This window comes from Cavia porcellus, unplaced genomic scaffold (assembly GCF_034190915.1).
Source record: "Cavia porcellus strain 051 isolate PalLab524CR breed Dunkin Hartley unplaced genomic scaffold, mCavPor4.1 scaffold_2, whole genome shotgun sequence".
In the NCBI taxonomy this organism is placed as follows: domain Eukaryota; kingdom Metazoa; phylum Chordata; class Mammalia; order Rodentia; family Caviidae; genus Cavia; species Cavia porcellus.
In genome coordinates this window covers 114765624-114792851 of record NW_026947485.1, presented here as the reverse complement: position 1 = coordinate 114792851, position 27228 = coordinate 114765624, and the positions used below count along the sequence as shown (strand labels likewise).

The following is a 27228-nucleotide window of genomic DNA, read 5'->3' as shown; positions in this document are numbered from 1 at the left end:
TCCTGCAGGGAAAGGTGACCATGGTTTCTATTCACTCTCTTTGGCTACTTCCTTGTTGTGACATGAAACATGCACACCACCATTTTTATTTTGCCAGAACCACTTTAAGTGACATTTCTCATCCTGAATAGTATACACATTATGATAAGCATATCATCCTCTTTAAGTGTTTTTCTCACACGATGTAAAGTACACAGCAAGAAATTGAAACTAGTGGAAAACAGGAAAAAATGATCTAAAGTGTGTTACTTTCTAATACCAAAGCCACAAAAAAGTTTAAGAGACTGTACCTAAGAACTGGTCCCAGGACCAGGCCTCAGGTATCTTTCTTTTACTTTGTATACTTTTTTTTTGCTTTTTTTTACCTTAAAAATAATGGCCACATCAATCTAAAGTTCATATGTTAAATCTCTGACTTCCCAAAACTTAGGGATGTCCTTTAACATCCTAGAAACAGCATCACTGAGATGTCATTGAAACTCATATTCTGTAATTTCTGCACACTCTAGTGTTTTTTTTTCTTATGCACATTTTCATGCAGTATTTTATAGAGTGGTCAGAAAATATTACAAATTAAAATTAAAAATTTTCAGGTATTATATGAGACACAGTGAAGGTGAACATATGGAATTTTAAACAGGAACATGTATCCTAGCTAAGCAGAGGGCAATACAAACCAATGTGTTTGTGGGCTTCAAGTTCCCATACCTTCTCTTCTATGCTATTGTGTGTGTTTTTACCTCCTACCAGAGCTAAGAGGCAGCTTTGTGTTATTTTCCAGAAAAAGATAGGAAAGTTGCTTAAAATGTATTTCACTTTAATTGCACTGGATTAGATAAACTTTCCTGAAAGAGTTCAAGATTGAGTGCTACTTCATCCTTTGACGTTGATTGTGAGCCCTGGCACAACTAAGCAATATGATCCCACCCATTCTTTTTCCCTGTGTACTTTCAGATATGTGTGTGTCCTCGACACACCACCATGTCCAATTTTGACAAGTTTTTTGCAGAAACATTGCAACATTACATCAAACTTGTCACTCACATTTGGTCACTTTTACAATATATCTACATTTTTCCTGACTCTGTCTCTTGATATATACTATGTTGGTTGTAGAATAAAGTCTCTATAAACATCACAAATGAACTGTAGAGTAAGGAATATTGTTAAAAACATATGAGTTGAGCACTATGAATGGTTTTCACTTGAAAAAGTATTTTTAACATTCTTCACAAAATTTATCTGCTTTTTTGGAGTGCAAACACCAGTTGTTTATATGGTGTTTAGTTGTGCACCTGAAATTACATTTTCCCAGAGTATCCAAGATAGGACAGTGAGTCTCAGTGTTTTTAGGCACTCAGTACATTTAGAATCAGATAGTAACTCTTCACTGGGTGAGGAAAATGACTGCAAGTTTGTTTAAGTTCTAACTTGCTCTGAACTTTTAGTACTAAGTGATTAAAGATTTACTGTGTGAGACAAATAATCTTTTAAATTAATAGAGCAGTATTACTGTCTAAAATATTTTTTCAAATTTAAGATTTGACACTTTAAATTTCTGTTTCATGAAACATGCAGTAAATAATTTGACCCCATCGAAATGGTTAATAATGATTTGATGAAATATATTGTTCATGACTTTATTCTAAAGTTAATTAAACAACAGATTTCTGTGACTTCCTAGTACCTGTGTGTAAATCAAGGGACATGAATCCTTCTAAAAACTATACATATTTTGAAGTATGTTTAATTTATGGAGGAAAAATCCATGAAGAATTCATTTATATCTTTTTAAAAATTTATTTAAAAGAAAAAAGAGAAAAAAAACAAAACAAAACAAAGCGGTGTAAGGGTACAAGTAATATAGAACTACAAAAAAAAAAAAAAAAAAAAAAAAAAAAACATAAGAAATCACCAGTTAATAGATTGCACATTATCATCTTAGAGATACTTGCTCAAGTCACAGTATCAAAGCATACAAAGTGAACATTCAAACAGAGAGACTGCAAACAGTTGTGTTCAATGATCCAACCAAAAACATTAATATGGTCAGCTATTTAACACCCCTAAACACACTTGCAGTTGTATCCTTTAGAGAACTTTTTACCCTCTCTTTTTTACAATAAAATTTACACATTTTGGGTTTTATTACTCCTTAGTTCTTATTACTTTTTTTTTGGAAGAGAATAAGTCAAATATGGCAAAACAAAGCTGTCAGTCAAAACCAAGGATAGACATAGTACATGATGTAAAAACAGAGTACAAGGTTATCAACAATGGTTACCATTGTTAGGGCCAACGCCGCAGGGAAAGAGACCCCAAGGACTCAGCTCTTGGTGAGGAAAAGAAAGTTTATTTCCATGCGCATGGGGTCCCTCAGGCAAACGTGTGCGAAGGGGCCCCGAGGGGAATTTGTGCAGGGTTTTTAAAGGTACACGCAGGAGGCAAGCAAGTTTACAGAAGCAAATCGCATTGGTTAATTTTGAGCGGCGCAGGACCTGGCTAATGCTGATTTGAGGGTCTGGGGGTGAGTAACCATGGAGACCGAGGGTCTTGGGTTGACCTTAGAGTGCCAGGTGCCCCCTGGTCCTGTTTATACAGTACATTCTTTTGCTTATCTCTATCTTTACAGAGAACAGAACATCTAGTGGTTAATGACTAGCAGAGACGTTCCCTTTGGCCCTGCTCTGATTATCTCCTGGGAAAGGTTTAGGGAGTGAAGCATTCTTTACTGCTCTGTTCTGATAGCTCTGGGGAGTTAGAGAGTTAGCCCTTTCATTCCCCCGCTCTGGGGAGTTAGGGAGTTAGCCCTTTCATTCCCCCGCTCTGGGGAGTTAGGGAGTTAGCCCTTTCATTCCCCCGCTCTGGGGAGTTAGGGAGTTAGCCCTTTCATTCCCCCGCTCTGGGGAGTTAGGGAGTTAACCCTTTCATTCCCCCGCTCTGGGGAGTTAGGGAGTTAACCCTTTCATTTCCCCGCTCTGGGGAGGGGGTTGTAGCAGGGGGGGGTCGACTCTCACATTCCCCCCTTTTATTTTTTCCCAATGACTTTTAATCCTAAAGGTCCTGTATAGGTAAGGGGTCATATTGTTGACGTAGCACCATAACTTTTACCTGAGAGATCTGAGCCCTCACAAATTGGGTTACTCGGTTAATGAGGCAAGGGGCTATAGCCATGACTATAATGAATCTGGCCAGGGGTCCCAGTAAAGGGAGAACATAGGGCAGGATTGATTCCCAGAAGGAAAACATTTTGGCTTCACTTGAAGGGGGCTCTCGAGATTTGATTTTCTCTCTCAGCTTTTCCATTGCGTCTTTTACAATCCCAGTATGATCAGTGTAGAAACAACATTCTTCTCTAAGTGCAGCGCAGAGACCGCCTTCTTTTAAAAATAGAAGATCTAAGCCTCTTCTGTTCTGTAACACTACTTCAGATAGAGACGAGAGAGATTGTTGTAACGCAGTTATAGAAGTTTCTAAGGCCTGTAAATCTTGGTTTACTACTGCAAGAAGCTCTTGGCGAGACTGATGCCCAGTAATGAGGGCTGCTGCGCCAGTTCCTATCCCCCCCGCCACACCTATTCCCAATAGGACTGCTAGGGTCAGGGAGACAGGTTCTCGTTTATATCGACCTCCCATGAGGGGGAGTGTGTTAGGGGGGAGATATTTAATGCGTGGCATAAGGTCTATAAGGATGCAGGAGCTGCTGTCTGCAAGGAGGACGTTAGTGGAGACACAAGGAGTGAGCCCATTGGTACAAAGCCAAAAGGCTCCAGTAGGAGGGACGAGGTACTGATCTTTGGGAAAGGAATTAGTGTGTGTGAGGCAAAGATGTCGCAAGCTTGTTGGCCAGTTATCAACTGCTCCTATACAAGTTCCTTGACCAGCGAGGCCAGGAAGGGGGAGAGTGTGGTATACTTGATTCCAATCGCATTGGCCGGGGTTGGGGGTTAGTGTATAAGAGTCATTTAGAGCGGTTCCCTCATAATACGGGGGATTAGGACTTAGACATAGCCAACAGGATTGGGGGAGATCAGGTCGGGTATGATTTAAAGCCATGTATGCTCCTTTAATCAAACTGAGTAGGTTAGAATGTGAATATTGAGGGACAGGTACGTGATCTGTCTGGAGTAGCGGAGCTTGAGAAACTGTTATGGCTGAGGGACTTACTATGGTTGTTTGAACAGTAGTAACAGGATCTATAGTAGGCTGATTATATTTTGGCTTTAGAGTAAAGTTTGGGCCTATGGGCACAAATGGGGCCTGCAGGGGAACCTTTTTTATGAGAATAAGGCTTCCCCTGTCTTTACCTGGCTCATAGACTCGAAGTCCCCAGGTGCGTCCTGTCAGCCAACCTGGGTCCTCAGGAGTGGTGACAGTGATATTTAGAACCTGACAGGATCTCTGACCGGCCGGTGGGTAGTTATCTAGGCTGCATCCCGGCGGCCCCCATGTCATTTTAAGGTGTTTATCGGGGAAGGCGGGTTGCCACCCTGTTGCAGCGGTTTCACAGCCCCAATAAGCACAAAAATATTCTCCTGGGGAATTACAATATGATCTACTCCCGGTTGGTGCGGGACAAAGATAAAAATGACTTTGCTTGGGACATTGGAGCCCTGGAAAGAACCAACAGGGTGTGGGCGCAAACCATGGACTTCCTGATCCTTCCCAGGTGCTACCCACACGTGAGTCCCCCCATCGTATTAACGACCATTTCCAGGGGCGATGGGGGCTAGCTACAGTGGGGATTATTAATATAAGTAATCCCATTAGAGCCCGGAGGGTTAAAGTCTGGGGTCCCATACGGGTCATCTTAGAGGGACACATAAGGGTAGTACTCTGAATAATCTCAGGGGGTCCTTCGGCACAACTTTAGCTTCAGGGGGTTATCAGACCGTTTGAGTTCCCAGGAGCCGTCCACTGGTGCCGAGGCAGGCTTTAGGTGTGACGCGTGGATCCAAGAGGCGACTCCGTCAACCTTTACCGCTGTAGGAGTAGTCAATAGGACCTGGTACGGTCCTTTCCAGCGAGGCTGTAGAGTCTCTTGCTGGTGGCGCCGGACGAACACAAAGTCTCCCACCTGGTACGGATGTGGCGCGGGGAACTCACTGGGAGCATAGGCCGAGGCTAGCTGCGTCCACACGTCCCTCTGCAGGTTGTCAAGGGCGATGAGCCTGTCAGACAGGGAGGTTGGCAACAAGGCAGCATGCTCAGTTAAGGGAGTGAGATCTCGAATGGGGGGGTGGAGTGCCAAAAAGGATTTCGAAGGGAGTAAGGTTAGGGGGTTTGGTAGACGGGGTGTTTCGCGCGCGAAAAAGGGCATACGGCAGGAGCATCGTCCAATCTTTTAAGCCAGTCTCATGAGCCAATTTAGTGAGGGTCTCCTTAATAGTTCTATTTATTCTCTCTACCTGTCCTGAACTTTGGGGTCTATAAGCACAATGTAATTTCCAATCAATCCCCAATATGTTGGCCAGTCCCTGACTTACCTTAGCCACAAACGCCGGTCCATTATCAGACCCTATTACCTTTGGCAATCCGAACCGGGGAAATATTTCTTCCATCAATTTTTTAGTTACCACGGCAGCGGTTTCCTTTTTGGTAGGAAAAGCCTCAGTCCATCCAGAAAAGGTGTCTACAAAAACTAGCAGATATTTTAGTCCGCATCGGGCAGGCTTAACTTCTGTAAAGTCCACTTCCCAGTATTGTCCAGGTCTGGTGCCGCGTAGCCTTTTGCCGGGGGCCAGCTTGGCAGGGTAGGCATTGGTCAATTGACATGCCTCACAATTAGCCACCACCCGATTGGCGACCTGACGTATGGCAGTGGGGGATGCCCCTGGGAAGTCTTGGCGTTGGGCCAGTAGGCTTAGCTTTTTAGCTCCCAAATGAGTGAGCCGGTGGGCCTGTTGTATGTAAGCAGTCAAATCAGGTGTTTTAGGGGTTTGGTTAATCTGAGCTTTCTCCTTTTGAGGAGAATCTTTGACATCAGTCACCAACATCTGTGAGTCTCCCATGGCTGCAGATTTTGCTGCCTGATCGGCCAGGTTGTTTCCCCTTGTGACGGGATCAGTCCCTTTCTGGTGGCTGTTACAGTGTATTATCGCCACCTTCTGGGGCAACATAACTGCAGCGAGCAACTGGAGGATTTCCTGTTTGTGTTTTATTTCTTTTCCTGCGGAGGTCAGAAGCCCCCGCTGGCGGTATATGGCCCCGTGGATGTGGGCCGTTGCAAAAGCATATCGGCTATCCGTGTAAATGTTCGCTCGCTTTCCTTTAGCGAGCTCCAGAGCCTTAGTCAAAGCAATCAGTTCGGTCTTTTGGGCCGAGGACCCATCCTCTAGTCTGGCTGTCCATATAACATTGGAATAATCAGTCACAGCCGCCCCCGCATACCGCTTACCTTGAATCAAAAAGCTACTCCCGTCAGTGAAGTAGGTCACCTCTGCATTGGGTAGGGGGCAATCCAATAAGTCCGGTCGTACTCCGGCCTCTTCTGCCAAGACGTCCTGGCAGGTATGGAGGACGGGTTCCGAAGCTTCTTCCGGCAGCAGAGTCGCCGGGTTGAGAGTCACCGGGGGTCCAAAAGTTATCTTGTCCTTGTTGAGCAAGAGGCTCTGATAATGAGTAACTCTGGCATTTGAGAGCCACCTGTCTGGAGGCTGGCGGATGATGCTTTCTAGCGTGTGCGGGGCAATGATTGTTATTTTCTGTCCCAAAGTCAATTTGTCAGCGTCTTTAATGAGCAAGGCAGCTGCTGCGATGGCCTTTAGGCAGGGTGGCCACCCGCTTGCCACAGTGTCCAGTCTTTTTGAGAGGTAAGCCACCGGACGCCTCCATGGCCCAAAGGCCTGGGTCAGCACTCCTCTCGCCATTCCTTTTTTTTCTTCCATGAAGAGAGTAAAGGGCTTATCCACATTAGGAAGAGCCAGGGCCGGAGCGGACAGGAGAGCTCGCTTGATGGCATCAAAGGCCTGCTGGTGATCTTTTTTCCAGATAAAGGGAGATCCCCCCTTCAGTAACGGATATAGGGGAGCTGCCAAAGTTGCGAATCCGGGGATCCATAACCGGCAGAACCCCGCAGTGCCCAGGAACTCTCGTAATTGTTTTTGACTCTTTGGAGGGGGAATCTGGACCACAGTCTGTTTTCTGGCCTCAGTGAGCCACCTTTGTCCCCCTTTTAAGGAGTAGCCCAGAAAAATTACCTCTCGCTTACAAATTTGAGCCTTTTTTGCTGATGCCCTATACCCCAGGATAGCCAACTCACGTAAAAGGTCCTGAGTTCCGCTTGTGCAGTCACCCTCAGAGTCCGCAGCCAGCAGCAAGTCATCTACATATTGAAGAAGGGTGAGGCTTGGGTGTTGAGCCCGAAAGGGGGCTAAATCCTTATGTAGGGCTTCATCAAAGATGGTTGGGCTGTTTTTGAAGCCCTGTGGGAGGCGCGTCCAGGTTAGTTGTCCGGCGGACCCAGTCTCAGGGTCCGTCCATTCAAATGCAAATAAGGGCTGGCTATCTTTGTGTAAAGGCAAACAGAAAAAGGCATCCTTTAAATCCAGAACAGTATACCAAGTCCTTGACGGATTTAACCCGCTGAGGAGATTATAGGGATTGGGTACGGTGGGGTGAATGTCTTCTACCCTGCTATTGACCTCCCTTAGGTCCTGTACCGGTCTGTAGTCATTCGTCCCGGGCTTTTTGACCGGGAGTAACGGAGTATTCCATGCAGACCGACAAGGAGTTAATACCCCTTGGTCTAAAAGTCTCTGTATGTGCACCTTAATCCCTAGGTGAGCTTCTCTATTAATGGGATATTGCTTGACCCGAATAGGGGAGGCAGTGGTTTTTAAAGTAACCACTACAGGCGGTTGCTGGCTTGCCAGCCCGAGTCCAGCCGTCTCGGCCCAGGATTCTTTAAAATCAGTTAACCAGGCTGGGGCGATAGGCTGGGGATCCTGGTGGTCGTAGAGCCTATATTCATCTTCCAGTTTTAGGGATAACACCGTAACCATAGGTTGCCCAACCTTTGGGTTACGGAATGTCACTTGAGGTCCTTGGGGCTCAAAGGAAATCTTTGCCCCCAGTTTGGTTAATAAGTCCCGTCCCAGGAGGGGAGCAGGACATTCGGGAATAACCAGAAAGGAGTGTTTTACTTTTCCCTTGCCTAAGTCAACTGTGCGCTCAGTGGTCCACGAGCGATATTTGCTCCCGTTAGCCCCTTGAACTAATGATTTCTTAGTTGAAAGGGCCCCTAAGGGGGCTTGTAAGGCCGAATAAACAGCTCCCGTATCGACCTCGAATTCCACGGGAGTCCCCTCCACTTTAAACGTTACCCTGAGCTCGGGGAGGGGATCCGAGCCCCGAAGTCCCTAGTCTTCTTCATCTAGGGCGAGCATGGGGGCTCGGGATCGCTGTGAGGACTGTCTTTCTCGTTCTTCTTTGGCCCGTTTCTTTTTTAACTTTTCACAGTCTTTGATCAGGTGTCCTTTTTCCTTACAATATGCACATTGATCAGGGTCTAATGGAGGGCGAGTGGGCTTTCCCTTTCCTGGCTCAGGTTTTCCCTGAATAACTGTGGCCAACATCTTAGTTAATTCCTTGTTTCGTCTTTTGTCCCTAGCTAACTCTTTCTCTTCCTCTGTCTCCCGCTTATAGTAGACCTTTTCAGCTTCCTTAACAAGATCCCTCAGAGTCAGGTCTTGGAGACCATCTAGCCTTTGGAGCTTACGTCTTATATCAGGGGCCGATTGTCCTATAAAGGCCATAGCTATCGAGCCTTTTCGGCCTTCCTCCTCAGGGTTAAAAGGCGTATATCGCCGGTAAGCTTCCATCAGGCGTTCTAGAAAAACTGAGGGAGTCTCAGTAGGTCCTTGGGTAACTTCTCTTACCTTGGCCAGATTAGTGGGGCGCCTTGCGGCCGCCCGGAGACCTGCCATTAGAGTCTGGCGATAGATAGAAAGATGCTGCCTACCAGCAGGTGAGTTGGGGTCCCAGTTGGGGCGCTTTAAGGGGAAGAAGTCATCGATCCGGTCTGGTCTCTGGGTGGGTCTGCCATCCTCTCCGGGAACAGCTTTCCGGGCTTCCAGGAGGATGCGGTCTCTTTCCTCGGTGGTGAACAGGACCCCTAGGAGCTGTTGACAGTCGTCCCATGTGGGTTGGTGGGAGAACATAACAGAATCCATTAGACCTGTTAGCTTAGAAGGATCATCAGAAAAAGGAGGGTTATTGTTTTTCCAGTTATAGAGATCTGAGGTAGAAAAAGGCCAGTACTGTAAAGCGGGCATCTGCCCTCCATCTGTCCCATCGTCTATCATGGGCCCATAGGGACGGAGAGGGAGGGCAACGACTGGATCCTCAGGCCGTAGCTTGCTCCGAGTGTTCTGGGCTGGGCCCGTGGGCCCTGGAGGTGTGGGCTCGGGGCAAGCCATCGCAGGGAGTGGGGGATATAGAGGGGACGTGGGTACCGGAGGAGAAGAGGAATTTAGCTCAGGTGAAGAGGGGGCTGACGGAGAAGCAGCACTCGATTCGGACGAGGAGGCTGGAGGAGAGAGTGGGTACGGAGGAGGTTGAGTCGGCTGGGAAGGAGGAGGCTGGTCATAGTCGAGTAAGGGTAGATCAGGCTGAGACTCGGGCAGGACCGGAGCCGAAGTGGGAGGTCCTTTTAGAGCTAAAAGCTTTGGTACAGATGAGTCAGAAGGGGGAAGAAAGGATTTTACCCATAATGGGGGTTCCTCCCTGAGGTCCTGCCATACCAGGATGTAAGCGACTTGATCAGGGTGCCCCCTTTGTCCGGGGCGGAAGATGACGTCCTTAACTGCTAGAATGAGGGGCAGATGAAAAGTCCCCTCTGGTGGCCACCCCACAGAGAAAGCAGGCCACTCAGTCAAGCAGAAATCCTGCCACTTACTCTTCTTGACCTGCAAGGAGAGATCGTGAGCCCTCTTCCGCACCTCCGACCAATGGTCGAGGGTGAGGGACAATGGGGATGAGGTCGACTGTCCCATGACGTTCTATTGTCACAGGGCGGTTAACGCAAGCGCGGTACAACAAATAACCTAACACAGCACCCACGACACACAAAACAATCAGGCCGGCCACTTCATTCACATGCATACACATCAGTTTCACTCCAAATGAGACACCTTACAGGGTGTCTCCAGATTGGCCCGGGCGGACCACAGACTGGGAATCGAAATCCCCCAGATGAGTCACCTCAAAGGGTGTCTCCAGATTGGCCCAGACGGACCACAGATTGGGAATCGAAATCCCCCAGATCGATAGGGAGACCCTATCGCAGACGGTGAACCACGGAAACCGTGTGGGGCGTCCCCCAGTCACCAGGGAACAGAGTACGAAACAGATAACAAAAATTGCCCCTAGATCGGAGCCATATGGCTCGGGGCGTAAACACCGGTGGTATGAAAAGCGACCAGTCGTACTCACCCGTAGAGCCGTTGGGGTCACCTCCCGTGAGACGTGCTAATCTCGCTGGGGCCTCCACGATGTTAGGGCCAACGCCGCAGGGAAAGAGACCCCAAGGACTCAGCTCTTGGTGAGGAAAAGAAAGTTTATTTCCATGCGCATGGGGTCCCTCAGGCAAACGTGTGCGAAGGGGCCCCGAGGGGAATTTGTGCAGGGTTTTTAAAGGTACACGCAGGAGGCAAGCAAGTTTACAGAAGCAAATCGCATTGGTTAATTTTGAGCGGCGCAGGACCTGGCTAATGCTGATTTGAGGGTCTGGGGGTGAGTAACCATGGAGACCGAGGGTCTTGGGTTGACCTTAGAGTGCCAGGTGCCCCCTGGTCCTGTTTATACAGTACATTCTTTTGCTTATCTCTATCTTTACAGAGAACAAAACATCTAGTGGTTAATGACTAGCAGAGACGTTCCCTTTGGCCCTGCTCTGATTATCTCCTGGGAAAGGTTTAGGGAGTGAAGCATTCTTTACTGCTCTGTTCTGATAGCTCTGGGGAGTTAGAGAGTTAGCCCTTTCATTCCCCCGCTCTGGGGAGTTAGAGAGTTAGCCCTTTCATTCCCCCGCTCTGGGGAGTTAGGGAGTTAGCCCTTTCATTCCCCCGCTCTGGGGAGTTAGGGAGTTAGCCCTTTCATTCCCCCGCTCTGGGGAGTTAGGGAGTTAACCCTTTCATTCCCCCGCTCTGGGGAGTTAGGGAGTTAACCCTTTCATTCCCCCGCTCTGGGGAGTTAGGGAGTTAACCCTTTCATTTCCCCGCTCTGGGGAGGGGGTTGTAGCAGGGGGGGTCGACTCTCACACCATAAGGCCTCTGCCTTCCTTAAAAAGTATTGTCTATCTCATTAGGTATTATAAAGTTGAACAAAGAAGTAGAGAACAAGACCAATAAAACTTAAACATTGTAAACATTACAGGACTTCCAAAGGACACAATAGTCAAACCAGAATGGGCATCTTAGTGAATCTTATTGCCTTCAAAGTAGTTGCCTATATCCTCAAACTTGATACTATCATACAGAATGGAACATAGTCTAATCAGTCAAAACAAGATAGTGGGAGTATTATAGGACTTCAAAACAAATTAATAGGAAATCAAAAAAAGTTACTATAATATATCCTGCTAATTTTTTTTAAATTTTCCCCTTAATTAAAAAACATAAAAAGTAAATAAATAATATTTTTAATGAATAAATGAGAGGTTGAGATAAAAGAGGACATAACAACATAACAATACATGTCAAAGCATGACTGTTTCAGCAACCTAGTGCTTCACCACCAAATAACCCGACTTAATAGTAGTTACCATAGTGTCTCTCTTTTTCCTTGAAATATTTGAATATAACTTCATATACTATAGCTTCAAATATTTCCATATCAAGAAGCCCAGAGTAAAGCCATTCCAATTAATAAGTGAAAACTTTATAAGGCTTCAAAGCCACATAATGGGGAATCATGATTACCACATACTTTTATATATTTGAATCATTACTTACATTAGGGAAACTATTTGGTATTCACACATGCGAGATTACTTTATTTCACTTATGGGTATGGTCTCAAGCTGCTCCCATTTACTGATAAATATCTCAATGTCATCCTTCTTAATAGCTGAGTAATACTCCGTTGTATAGAAATACCACAACTTTTTTCTCCATTCCTTAGTTGATGGACACTTGGGTTGTTTCCAAGATTTGGCAATTACAAACTGTGCTGCTATAAACATAGGTGCACATATATCACTGTGGTATGATGCTTTCAGTTCTTCTGGGAATATACCTAGAAGTGGAATAGCTGGAATAAATGGGACTTCCAATCCTAGGTTTTTGAGAAATCTCCAGACTGACCTCCACAAAGGTTGTACCAGTCTACACTCCTACCAACAGTGTAGGAGATTTCCTTTTTCCTCACAGCCTCTCCAGCATTTTTTGTTGTTGGTTTTCTTAATCCTGGCCATTCTTTCAGGAGTGAGATGGTATCTAAGTGTGGTTTTGATTTGCATTTCTTTAATGACCAATGATGATGAACATTTTTAATGTATTTATTTGCCATTTGTATTTCTTCATCTGAGAAGTGCGTATTCATCTCAGATGCCCATTTTTGGGTTGGATCTTTGAATTTTGAGGGTCTGAGTTTTTTTTTTTTTAATTCTTTATACGTTTTAGACAAGAGTCCCTTGTCTGAGAGAGAGTTCACTAAAACCTTTCCCCAGTTTGTGGGTTTTCTTTTCACTATGCTGCAGATTTCTTTTGACATGCAGAAACTTTTTAATGAGAAGTGATCCCAGTTATTGATTCTGGGAAGTATTTCCCTTGTGGTTTGAGTCGTGTTCATGAATTTTCTACCTACCCCTATGTCTTCAATGTTTCTACCCAATTTGTCTTCCAATAGATTTAGTGTTTCTGTTTTAATATTCAGATATTTGACCCATTTAGATTTTAATTTAGTACATGGTGATAAGCATGGGTCTAGCTTTAGTTTTCGGCAAATTGAGAGCCAGTTTTCCCAGCACCATTGATTAAAGAGACTGTCATTCTTCCAGTGAACCTGCTTGGCTTCTTTATCACAGATCAGGTGGTTGAGTGTGTTTGCAGTTGTGGTTGTATCTTCTAATCTATTTCATTGATCTTTGGCTCTGTTTTGATTCCAATACCATGTTGACTTTACTAGTGTTGCTTTGTAGTATAACTTCAAGTCAGGGATTGTGATGCCTCCTGCCTTGCCTTTGCTGCTTAGAATTGCCTTTGCTATTCTAGGTCTCTTCTGGTTCCAGATGAATTTTAGGAGTGATTTCTCTAGATCTATAAGGTATGTTGATGGAATTTTTATTGGGATTGCATTGAATTTGTATAACAGTTTTGGGAGAATGGCCATTTTCACAATGTTTGTTCTTCCTATGCATGAGCAAGGGATGTTTTTCCATTTTCTGAGATCAACTTCAATTTCTTTTTTCAATGTATTATAATTTTCCCTGTATAGGTCTTTAAAGGAGCCTCTATAAATTATAACTGAGGAACAGATTGCTTCTAAAATTTATGTAGTATTTATCATGTTGGTATAAACATGGGTACCTGTGGATCACTGAAATATGATATATTCATCTTTTTGATGTAGATACTTTAAAAGACAATAACTGGGTGACATGGAAGTTCTAGTTTTATGTTTCTCAAGAATCTCCATACTAATTTCCATAGAATTTGTACTTGCTTGCATTCTCACAAGAAGTGTAGAAGGGTTTCCTTTTTTCCACAGCTTCCCAGCATGTTATTTGATTTCTTGATCATAGTGATTTTTTGGAATAATAAATCAAATGCACAAGCATAAATATTAAATTGTTTCTCTTATAACCACAAAATATAGGAAACAACAATATAATGAGTGGAACAAAGATAGATAATAGGAAATAAAGGGACAGATTTTTTACAATAGAAGGGGGGCCATGAAGGTATGACAGGGAGAGAGAAGTGGATGAAATACAGTTAGGGGGTGAAATGTACATGCACCAATTGCCCTTGAGGAAGGCAGTCAGCATGTAAGGCAAATGCACACTAAAAAATCAAAAATTAAAACTCATGGTTAAAGTCATCATTTGAAGGTCTGTTTTGCTCGAGGTCTGTGTTTTGCTCAAGTTAAGAGTGAACATCATTACTTTCTTTGTATGTTAATATCCTTGTTGTTATTCAGTATCCAGGCAGCAAATCACCTCTCTAAAGAGAAAATGTAGAAGAGTAATTGATATTGTTTTGTGTTGAAGTGTCCTAATGGTGGGTTTAAGGATCTGGGGTCCAGAATGCATTTTGCAGTGCGCATAACACTCGTTGATCATTTTTCCTTTCCTTTTGTCAAATCTTTTTCCAAGATGCTCTCCCCATCTCCAAAAATCTACCCACTAATATTCTTTCCTATTGTCCCTCTTTATGTTCTTTTTCATTTTGAATTTCTACTGTAAGTGAAATAATAAGATTATTAACATACTACATCTAATGTATTTCATTCATTCACTTAGCATTATGATTTCAAGATTCATCAATTTTCCCCAAATTTATTCAAATTCATTCTCCTTTATGGCTGAATAGCACACCATTGTCTCTATATCTCATATAGACTTTTCAGAAATTATTGTTTCATATACAACAGCAATTTCACAATGAATACAGAGTCAGGAAAGAGCTTTGCCCTTACAGCTCTCATCTCAGAGAAGTACAGAAATTGTTTTTTCTGGAAATTCAGAATTTCATAGGACAAATTTCATTTAGCACAGTAACTCAATCAGAGATCATTTTATTAGCATATATTAATTATACAAATGAATGGCATTCAGTGTGACTTCTAAAAATGACTACACCATGGTAACATGCTAAACACCATCACTTTCTTGTGGGAACATTGGTCAGTCTCTGTCTGAGGGTGTCACAGCAACTGGGAGAGTGATACAGAGACAGGCGTTTTTTGTTTTCATTTTTGTTTTTGTTTTAAGGTTGTTTAGGTCTTTACCTTTATTTTGTTCTGTTGCACTCATCTTTGTTGTGGATTAAAAACTGGTGGTCAATGTGACACCAGATGAGCTGAATCAGCATTCTTCTGAGTGCAGATGACTCACATGAGAAAACTTGACAGCATGAAAAGGAGACCTGAAGAAGAAGAGGATAGTGCTGTGGGTTCTCCTAAGTGATGCTGTTGTCTGCACCCACTGGTCCTCCTGGAGTAGCTTGTCACACTGGCTTCCCTAATATGAACTCAGCTACTATCACCAGAAGAGCTCAGCTCTTTGTTGCTGATTGTGCCTGCAGTTCACTTTGGAGGAGCTCTGGTCCTGACTCTGAGCATTTCCTGGCTCTGGAGAGAAAGTTGTACGCTGTTCAATCTAGAGAAGCTTGCCAAACTGGTTTACTAATATGAATTTGGCTGTTATCTCTCTCTCAGTTGGATGAGCTCAGGACCTCTTTGTCACTGAGGTTGGCTGTGGTACTTTTTCGGAAAGACATGATCCTTATTTTGAGTGTTGTTTTTTGGCTGCAGTATAGAACCCGCAACCTACTGGGACAGATCCTTCACCCCACTTACACAGATTTTGTAGCATTTTCTGCTGAAATTTGGGCCTTCCCAGCACAGGTCCATAAAGGAGAGTTGTATGAGTCATTGTCGTGGACTCTAGATTTTCAATTGGACTCATGCAGTACATTTCTGTGTGAACCAGGCCTTTGGCTGAATATTCTGGGTCTTTTTTATTATGGACAGATTTCCTGCACTTTCTTATATTTAAATCTGGATGACCATGATAAAATAGTATTATCAATTATGTGTCCTATAGGTAATTGTTCTGCTTGTAGCCTCTGACCACAACATCTATTATGAAAATCCAATAGCCATCATACAAAATGGTCACAACCAAAGTTTTCGCTCTAAAATCAAGCACAAGACAAGAACATCCACTATCACCACTCCTATTAAATATAGTTCTGGTAACATTAGCTGGAACGATTAGAAAAGAGAAATAAATGAAAGGATAAAGGTGTGAAAGATAAGAATTTAAACAATCATTATTTGCAGATAGCAATAAAAACCCCAAGAATTTCACCACAAGACTTGTAGGAATAGTACACAAATTAAGTTGTAAAGTTGGGTCAAAAGTTAATATTCAAATATCAATAGCATTTCTCTACACAAATATCAAACTCACTGAGAGATAGATTAGGGAAACAACACCTTTCATAGTAATATCAAAAAGTATGAAATACTTAGGAATCAATCAAACAAAAGAAGTGAAATATTTCTACCCTGAAAACTACAGTATTGTAAAAAAAAAAAAAAAAGAAAGAAACTGAAGTAGATATTAGAAAATGGAAAAATATCCCTTGTTGTTAGGTAGGAAGATCCAATACAGTGAAAATAGACACACTCCCAAAATGTTTGTGCAGAGTTACTATAATCTCTCACAATACCTCTAGCATATCTTGCAGAAGTAAAGAAAATATTCCTAAAATTCATTTGAAACCAGGAAAGACCTGGAAATGGCAAAAGTAACTTTGAGCCACAAACAAAGGCAAAGCAGCAGCATCATAACCCCTGAGGTAAATTTTATGCTGCACAGCATGGTAATGTGATGGCAACAAATGCTTGGGGATCAGTGGAACAGATCTACAACTGGAGAAACAGATCCTGAGACACCCAGATCCTTTATCTTTGACAAAGTGGCTGAAAACATTCAATGGAAAAAACATAGACTCTCAAATGTATGGTTCTAGAAAAAGTGGCTTTCTGCATGCTGAAGACTACAACTAGACCAATGTCTATCACCATACACTAAATTAAAATCAAAATGGATCAATGAGCTAAACAGTATAGCATAAACAGTAAATATGCTGGAAGAGGCAATAGATCAGATTCTTGAAGACAGTGGTCTAGTGAAAGGTTTCATGATGAAAAACCTGATCACTCTAGAAGTGCTACATAGAATCAACAAGTGGCATCTCTTCTAATTCAATGATTTTCCAGAGTAGACTGGGTGGGAAGAAAATCCAGAGTGGGAGAAAATTTGGCCAGTTGATTCTCAGACAGAGAACCAATATGTAGCACATATAAAGAACGGATAAAAACCAGAATATACCCAAATTGAAAGACCCAGTCCAAAAATGGGCATCTGAAATAGGCCATTCTCAGATGAAGTAGAAACAGAAGCAAATCTATGAAAGACGCTCATCATCACTCGTCATTCAAGAGATGCCCATTACAAGAATGCTGTCATTCAATCTCACCCCAAAGACAATGGTTACTAACAAGAAGTGAACCAGTAACAAAGTCTGGCACATATTTTGGGCTAAAAAGAAACCTTCTCCACTGTTGATGGGAGTGTAGAATGGAACAGTCATGTGAAAATCAGTGTGGAGATTCTGCAAATACTAGGATTAGAGGTTACATTTGACAAAGTTGCTCACTTTCTCGGTATCTTCCCAAAAGAATTACAAACATCATATCACAGGGATATATGTCCATTCATGTTTATAATAAAGTTTGTAATAGATGATTCTTAGAAACCACCCAAATGCCCAAAAGCATATGAATGGAGAAAATAGATTTTTAAAATTATAATGGAGTAGTACTTATTCATAAGAGAAAATAAAGTTGAGATATTTGTTTTTTTTAAGTTGGTGGACTTTGACTCTTAAGTGAAATAAATTGGAAAAGCAAGTGCAAACGTTGTGTTGTCTCTCTGATGTGAGAACCTGAAAAAGTAAATAAGAACCCAAACATATGGCAGATATTGAGAAATCAAAAGAAATTTTTCTAAGTGAAAGTAAACCAGGAAGTGAGGAGGGGGAAGAAAGTGAAATTTAAAAGTGACAAAAGAAAGATAAAAAAAACAAAGCTTTGTAAATAAGAAGAGGAGATAGGTTTGCAGGCCGAGGAGGAGGATGGGGAAAATGGAGTCAATTTATCACACACAGGTAGCGTACGATGACTGTGGTCATTATGTATACATAAATTTTCCCAATAAACTTAAAAAACAAAAATAGAATATTTTAAAATTAGGTAAACAATATAAGATGTCCAACATAAATGAAGATGCAGGAGTCAACACAAATGAAATCGGTAAACTATTCACAGAAGCAATACCAGAAAATTCTCAAACATGGGGAAAATCTGATATGCAGATAATTGATGTAGATAGAATGCCAAACAATCATAACCAACATAAAACTACACCCAGATATATTGTTGTACTCTACTCAACAAACAGGGCCCCATGATGAAAAACAAGGCAAGACCCCAAGATGACAAACGGGGCAAGACGTCTTTTTTAAGAGAAGTGCTTTAAGTACATAGTGATGAGAAACAGAAATAAGGTGTGCCTTTGTTCCTCTTTACTTGAGGTAAGAGGCATTTCACAGTGGGTGGTTAGCCAATTCATAGCCCTTGGTCTGCCAATTCCAGGAACATTTGTGTCTCGTGAAGGGAACAATGGTTGACACAGCATCATTTGTCTCTTACAAGGGGAACAAAAGTTGACATAGCACACAGGTCACTAAGGTGGGGGGATGACGCATTACAGAACAGCAGAATGATGTGGTCAGTTAATTTATAACTATGTGGTTGGTGCTTGGTTACTAGGGTAATGAGCTCAGTACAGAATGACAATATTACTAATAACTATCTTTTTAAGTAACTATTTTTGTTAATTATCTTTTGATCAATTATTTTAATTTTTAGCATCTTAATATAACATTCCCCACTGATTTTTGTCAGTGAACCAAATCATTGGCTCATGGAATTTTCAAGCAGTGGTATTTGTTTATAAACTTGTGTCCTTAAAACCATGAGTTTTATTGTTTGAACCTGGTCTTTGACATAATTTACTAATCTGTTTATAATGCAAGCTCCAATTGTTAAACAAGTAAGTAAGATTAACAGAGGTCTGGAGGCTGCTACAATTAACATTGTCAACCAGGGAGATAGAGAAAACCATCATTTAAACCAATTCTATTTAGCTTGTCTGCCTTGTTCTCACTTTTGTAGCTGTCTTTTAAGGCTGGCCATACTTTGTCTGATAACCCCATAATTATTGGCATGCAAACAACAATTTTTTAATGCCAGACAGAGGCCTCCTTCCTTTAGGAACAGACCCCGCTGGTTTTGTAAAACCATCTCAGTAGGTGAACTTAAAGAATCGTCTAATTTGGAGACAGAGCCACTAAGGGCTGTTAAATCTTGGTCAATGAGTGCACATAAGTGACAATAATTTTGGTCTTTTGACTATCAGGCTGGACACTCTTAAACCTATTGACCTTGTTATCTCAATCTTTAGTAATACAGGCAATAATACAGGATTTTTTTTGTTCTTACTGGGCTCTTTAAGTTGAAGCTAGGGAACAAGTGACTCCTAGCATTATCTCTACAGTATCAATACACTTGGGGAAAGATATGGACTAATATGTAGAGCTCACGACACTGGGTGAACAGGTGATGTTTGGAATAAGGAGTTATATTAGAAGTACAGGCAAACCAGGCTCAAATGGGGGCAACAAGGTGTCAATTAGCAGGATGGGAAAAGTATAAATCAAAGCTGAAGAGGTAGGATTACAGACTGCAGCATAAGGGGAAGTGTGCAAGGAGTAGGAGGCAGAGTAAACACAGGTTTCTGGAGCACCCTGTACATTGCCCAGTGTGAGCAGGGGCTTAGCATCCCACCAACAAAAGGTGTCGTCTGTACAGGAATTTAAAAGTTGATTTGCCATAAGCAATGTCCAGAGGCAAGAAGGGGCTAGAGATGTCACAGAAATTGCAGAGGGCAAAAAGGTCTCAGGAGCAGGAAGTCTAGTGGAGGAGAACAGAAGATTGGGTCTCCAGAGTGAGGAAAAAGGTAACATTTTTGTAGTTGTCTTTATTTTTCTGTCAAGGAGATACAAATTTACAACCCCTACAAAAATATTTTGTCTCTATGGACTGTGAACACCTATGATCAGAGGCTGGTTGTTGGTTTTGGGGGAAAAGATACCAGCCAGTGGACTGTAATTTTTTTGAATACATAGATCCCTGTAAATCTCTATTAGCAACTAATTAGGCAGCATGACATGCAAACCCAAAAACATTTTTTGTCTAATTTTTGCTGGGATGTTATCTAATAGGGAACATAAATCTATCTTAATTATCTCATAGACAGTAGCATTGGCTACCAATAATTTACCAGTGAAATAGTAATTTTAAGTTTTAAACACTGGGTTACAAGGTATCTCCTTGGGGTTTCTATAAGGAATAACACTTAAGAACAAGATTATCAGATACATTTGGCAATCTTAAACTTTAAAGAATCCTTGGAGGGAACACCAGTCCACTTATCTGTAGGTAGATGGCTGTCAGAGGCCAGAACTGGCTTGAGGTGGCAATGATGAATCGAGGCAGGCTTTTTCATGACTTTGATGGCAGTCAGAGTGCTGAGGACCACAGTGTAAGGGTCTTCTCACCATGGTTTGAGAGACTCACGGTGATGTCTCTTGATGAGTAGTGTCCTAGGTTTCACTGCAGGATGTTCATCCTCAGGATGGGCTGCAGGCAGAGGTTGTTGTTCTCGGAATAACTGGTGGATGGAAGTCAGAGCTAGCTGAAGGGCCTGGAGGAACTTAAAAAGATCTTGATTAGCCAGATCAGCTAATTTTTTTTCTCAGAAATCTTAGAAATAAGAGGAGAAGGTCTCCCACATAGAACTTTAAAGGGGAAACAACTGTAACATAGGGGGTACATTGCACATGCAAGAGGGCAAAAGGAAGGAGACTCACCCAGTTCTCACCAGTTTTTAATGCCATCTTAGTTATTACCATTTTTTAAGGTCATTCTGTTTGCAGACAAAGTGAACTTGAAATATAAAATGATTAAAAGAGATGAAGAAGGCCACTAAATAATTATTAGTGGAAAACTTCAAGAAGAACTAACCATTACAAATATATATGCACCAAATATAGGAGGACTAAATTATATAAGACAAATATTAATGGACATGAAAAACCAAATACACAAGAACACCATTGTAGTAGGGTACCTTAATACCCCAGTATTAAGGTCATAGAGAGTTAAACCAACTTGACAAAGAGTCAGCAAATAAATAATAGAACTGAACCATGCCTGTGAGTAAATGGAATTAGTGGATGTTTACACAGTGTTCCATCCAACCACAACAGAATATACATTCTTCTCAACTCACAGGGGACATTCTCGAAAATAGACCATATATTAACCCATAAAACATTCTTATGTAAGTGCAAAGGGAATGAAATTATCTCATACATAATATCTGATCATAGGGCACTGAAATTATTAAATAGCAACCATCTGAACAATCAGTGGGTTACAGGTGAAATAAAAGAAGAGATAAAACAGTACCTACAAAATGTAGATACAACATACCATAACCTGTGGGATGCAATGTAAACAGTCCTGAGAATGAAATATATAGCAATAAATTATCACATCAAGAAGATTAAGCAAGCACAAATAACCTAATGCTACATTTCAAGCTTCTAGAAAAGGAAGAGCAAGCCAAACACCAAAGCTCATACAAGAGAGGAAATTGTAAGGATTGGAACAGAAATTAATGCAATTGAAAATAAAAAGAAATAAAAAGTATTAACAAATCAAAGCGCTGGTTTTTTGAGAGAATAAACAAAATTGATAAACCTCTAGCCAAGCTTATCAAGAAAAAGAATGGAAAATCAATATTCATGTAATAAAGCATGAAAAGAGGAAAATTCCTACAGATCCTATGGAAATACAAAAGACCATGAATACCTACTTGGAAAATATCTACTCACATAGGATGGAAAACACAGAGGAAATCGAGATTTCAAGAAACATATGAACTACCAAAGCTCAATCAAAAAGACATAACAATTTTGAATAACCCAATGCCAGCTATTGAAACTGAAACCATGATTAAAAACTTACCAACTAAGAAAAGCCCAGGTCCTGATTGATCTACAGCTGAGTTCTATAAGAAATTTAGAGAAGGTTTGATGCCAATACTCCTTAAGCTCTTCAATAAAATTGAAAGAGAAGCAATCTTCCTTAAATCATTCCTGGAGGCAAGTATCATACTGATACCAAAACCAGAGAAAGACCCAACCACAAAAGAAGAACTATAGGCCACTCTTACTAATGAACATTGATACAAAGATTCTCAATAAAATATTGGCAAATAGAATGCAGCAGATCATCAAGGAGATTACCATGACCAAGTGGCATTTATTCCAAGAATGCAGTAATGGTTTAACATACACAAATTAATAAAATGTAATACACCACATCAAAAGAGCCAAAAATAAAAATCACATGATCATCTCAATAGACGTATAAAAGCTTTTAATAAAGTCCAGCACCTGTTCATGATAAAAAACACCCCACAAAAACTTGGAATAGATGGTACCTCCATCTCATAAAGGTCATCTATGATAAACCACAGCTAACATTATGCTAAATGGACAAGATATGAAAGCCTTCACTCTAAAATCTGGAACAGGATAAGGATGTCCACTCTCACCATACCTATTCAATGTAGTTCTAGAAATATTTGCCAGAGCAATCAGACAAGAGAAAAAATAAAAAGAATAATGACAGGAAAAGAAGTTAAATTATGATTATTTGTAGATGACATGATGCTTTATATAGAAGACCCAAAAAATTCCATTTAAAGGATACTATAGGTAATAAATTCAACAGAGTAGCTCGATACAAAGTCAACCCACACAAATCAATAGCATTCCTATATAGAAACATAAAACTCACTGAAAGAGAAATTATGAAAATATCACCTTTCACAATAGCATCTAAAAAAAGAAATACTTAGGAATCAATCTAAGAATGTAAAAGTCCAGTATGCTGAAAATTATGCAACTCAAAAAAAGGAGATTGAAGAAGATATTAGAAAATTGAAGGATATTCCTTGCTCTTGCCTAGGAACAACCAACATTGTGAAAATGATCATATTCCCCAAAAATTATATAGATTTAATGCAACCCCAATCAAAATACCATTAACATACCTCACAATTCTAGAGAAAACATTTCTAAAATTCATTTGGAAATAGAAGATAACTAGAATAGCACAGGCAATTCTGGGCAACAAAGGCAAGACAGGAGACATCTCAATCCATGATCTGAAACTATACTACAAAGCCACAGTGATAAAATCAGCATGGTAATGGCAAATAAATAGACCTGAGGATGAATGAAACAGATTAGAAGATGCAAATGCAACTATAAACATGTTCAGCCACTTTATATTTGACAAATGTGGATAAACATGTTCCCTGGAAGAAGGATAGCCTCTTTAATAAATAGTGTTGGAAAAATGGGTTTTCTATATGCTGAAGAGTAAAACTAGACTCATGTCTACCACCATGCACAAAACTAAAGTCTAAATGGATCAAAGATCTAAATATTAAAACAGAAACACTAAATCTACTGGAAGACAAGGCAGGTAGAAATCTTGGAGACACGGGGTAGGCAGAGAATTCATGAACAAAATGCAAGCCACATGGAAAATAATTCAAAGAGTCAACAACTGTTATATCATATTACTAAAGAGTTTTCTGCCCTTTGAAAGAAATCACCAACAAAGTGAAAAGGAAACCATAGAAAGGGCAGAAATTTTAGCTGGAAATCCCTCAGACAAAGAACTTATATCCAGAACATATAAAGAATTGAAAAACAACAAGGCCCCAAATTCAAAGATCCCCTCCAAAAATTGGCATCTGAGACAAACACACAGTTCTCAGATGAAGATATACAAAAGGCAAATAAATACATGAAGAAATGTTGGCCATCACTGGTCACTCAAGACGTGCAGATTAAAACAACACTGAGATTTTATCTCACACCAGAAACAATTGCTGCCATCAAGAAATCAACTGATAACAAATGTTTGTGAGGATGTGAAGAAAAAGTAACACTGGTCCATTGTTGGTGGCAGTATAGATTGGTGCAACCACGATGGAAATCAGTATGGAGATTTCTCAGAAGACTAGGATTGGAAGTTCCATTCTACCCAGGTATTTCCCTACCTGGAGTTTTCCCCCAAAAAACTGAACAGGTCATGTAACAGGGATATATGTGCACCCATGTTTATGGAAGCATAATTTGTAATAGCTAAATCTTAGAAATAACCAAGATGGCCATCAACTGCAGAGTGGGTGAAAAAAAATACTGATATTTTTATACAATGGAATACTGCTCACCTATAAAGAAGGATGCATTATTATTATTATTATTATTATTATTATTATTATTATTATTATTATTTCTGGTACTGGGGACTGAACTCAGAACCTCGGGCTTTCCAGGCAGGCACTTACACTGTCAAGCTAACCCCCTGCTACCATAGTGTACTTTTAAAATCATCTATTTGCAAGGACTTATGTTTTAACTTTCATTTCTGAATGACTCTGTTTTATTTTAACTAACCACAGGTTTCGGAAACACTAAAAGAATATGATCATCCTCAGTCACTGTAACATGTCCCTGGAGGTTGAGCATCTCTGGAGTGCACAGCGCTACACCTCTATGGTTCAGGCTGGTTAATGAGAACATGGTGCAGCCCGGCTGGTGGGGTTAGGGACTTGGGGGGAGTGAAACAGTCCCCTCAGCACTGATAAAGTGAGGCTGCCCCCACTGGATCTGAGCCTTCCTGTAGACACACTGCCTGTCCCTTCTCTCACTGTGTGTGAGTGACTCAGTGATTTCCTGGTAAACCTGAAACTGCAGAGAACCCTGTTAACCACCTGCTTCACACATTTCATACAGAAAATTATCCATTAGCTGTCTCACTCTCAGGGAACTAAACTTATGCCAGGGAATGCTCCCATGAGGCTGATTCTCAGAATCTCCTGTCTATTCCTCAAACCCTTTGCCTGGCCTTATGCTATTTTTGGAGAACATCTTCATTAATCAAATCAACATTCTCAGTAAAAAATTGACAGTTTTGATGTAAAATTTTAGTGAAGAAGTTGGAATAACGTTCAAAAGAAATTACAGGTTCCATCCTACTTTCAGTGATGGCTAGAAAGCTTTTTATCAGAAGGAGGAAGGGAATGATACCCACCTCTCACACACCGCAGAACAGCTGACTGTGGTATAGGGGGGACAGTCTAGCTATTACACCTTAATTAGAAACAGGTGTGGAAGCAAACGAACCAGTGTTTAGAAAACTTCCCCCATATTGAGGATAAAGAGAAGAAACAGCAAAAAAACTCTACATTTCAGGGGAAAATTTTTTTTCTAATAATTCACTTATTTTGAGGTTGCACCATCATTTTAATGACCTTTAGTACTGTGTTTATGAGACGAACTAATTCTTCCTTGTAAATTTCCTCTACACTTTATAACCATGACAATTTTTTAAAAAATTATGTGAAAACATCATTTCTGTGTAAACTTGTTTTCACTAACATGAAATCTCTTTATGAATATATTGAGTGCAATATTGATTTTATTTTTTAAAACTAAGGGACAATGGGATCAGCTTCAAGCACAATTTTACTCGTACATTTGTGTTTTTGTTATGATTGTTACTGAATACTGTACTATTCTGTCTTTTTCTTTTTTTATTGGTACCAGGGATCGAACTCACGACTGCCTGCTTGCAAGGCAGGCGCTTATGCCGTTGAGCTAAATCCCCAGCCCTACTGTACTATTCTGAATCAAAAACTAAAGCCTTAGTGTGTAATCTTCACACATTTATTTCAAACACTGATCATCCAATTGAGAAACTCAGAGTAACAAATTAAAATTAGGAAATTACTGAAATCCAGGAACAGTCAGTTGCTTCATAAGAACATTGACTTCTTAGCTGGCAGTCCTTATTCAGTTTCTTCTCTAGAAACACACAGACTTTTCGCGAGTGACATGGGCAGACCTGCTGAACAGGCTGTGTTTTCTGTGGCCTCTCAGGACCTCATCACGACAGAGCTCTGATACCTGTCCCGAGTCACTTCAGCCAGCAGAGGGATTCAGCAGGGTGGGAGAGCGTGGAGGTCACAGTGGGTGAAAGAACAACCCAGAGCCTCAGTGACAGGAGAGCTGTGGAGCCCAGTGGAGGGGGATGGGGACAGGGGAGAGCGCACTGATTGACCTGGAGAGTGATCAGGTTCAGTAGGAAGAGACACACATACGCACAGGCATGCACACACTCACAGTCACAGACACGAATCCCTTCCACACATGTGTTAGCTGGCACAGTCCAAAGCATACCAGAGAAGGGTGGTGCTTTCTCCTAGCTGAGCGGAATTTTCAGCTCTGTTCCTACAGAGGTTCCCTCTGGAAAACTGAAGAGAGTTCAGAGGTGGCACCAGGGACGGTGCTACTGAAATGTGTACGTGCCTCTCAGGACTGTACTAAAACACACCACGTTTGGATAGCATGAAAAGGAAATTTTAGAAATGTGCCGAACACGCACAGTGACCAAACTACTGGCGCGTGCTTAGAGCTGTGAAGACTGAAAGCTCTTCAGCAAGGAGGTGGCTGGAAGAAGGCTGAGACCTAAGTTTCAAGATGGGGCTTCGCAGGCTGATTTCCCGCAAGTGCAGAGCTGCTGGGCAGCACTGAGCTCCTGGGAGCTGACCGTGCAAAGAATGCCTTACAGGCACTGGGTGTGCAGACTGCAGGTTCTGCACACGAAGTTTGCAGGTGACAGGTTTGCTACACTGTTCAACAGCCAGCTCTGAGGCTCCCAGTGAGGCCTTAAGGACTCTGCAGAGGCTGGGCCTATGGCAACCCGCTTCCCAGTCAGGACAAGTGCTTGCTGGTCCAGCATCTGCAATGTGTGGGTGGAGGAAAGTCCCCGGATTTGTGGACCCCTCCTGCAATGGAAGGGGTGAATGCCATAGCATTCTCGGGAGAGTGAGCCATAGTCCACATGGCTGCAGGCGTGGAGAATTTCATCAAATAGTGTAGAGCAGGAGGGACAACAGCAGACCAAAGGAAGAGATGCTTTTAAAGATTTAGATTCTCTTAGGAGTGGTCAGAACATTTTACAGATGCTTAAAGTTGAAGCTTTACAGATGCTTAAAGAACTAATGCCTGACATCTTTCTAGTAAACTGGGAATTTGTGTGACAGACAAGAGCAACCGATTATTACAGCAAAATATTTTTCAATGATTAAGAAAGGATGCACTTGATAGTATGGCTATAAAATGCAGAAAAAGTAAGGTCATTTTATTTAAGTATGTGACTCTTTGTAGAAGTACTAAATGCATTACTAGATTCCGATAAAGTCATCCATGGATCTTC

At 41.5% G+C, this 27228-nt stretch overlaps 1 protein-coding gene across 1 annotated transcript; it reads right to left on the bottom strand.

Moving 5' to 3' along the window:
- Nucleotides 1-4845: 4845 nt before the first annotated feature.
- On the bottom strand, nt 4846-10086 carry LOC134475263 (uncharacterized). The gene is given in 3 exon segments (XM_063245239.1): nt 4846-5239; nt 5241-9405; nt 9490-10086. Coding segments are annotated over 3 exon segments (5064 nt in total). The 5' UTR covers nt 9996-10086; the 3' UTR covers nt 4846.
- Nucleotides 10087-27228: the final 17142 nt, after the last annotated feature.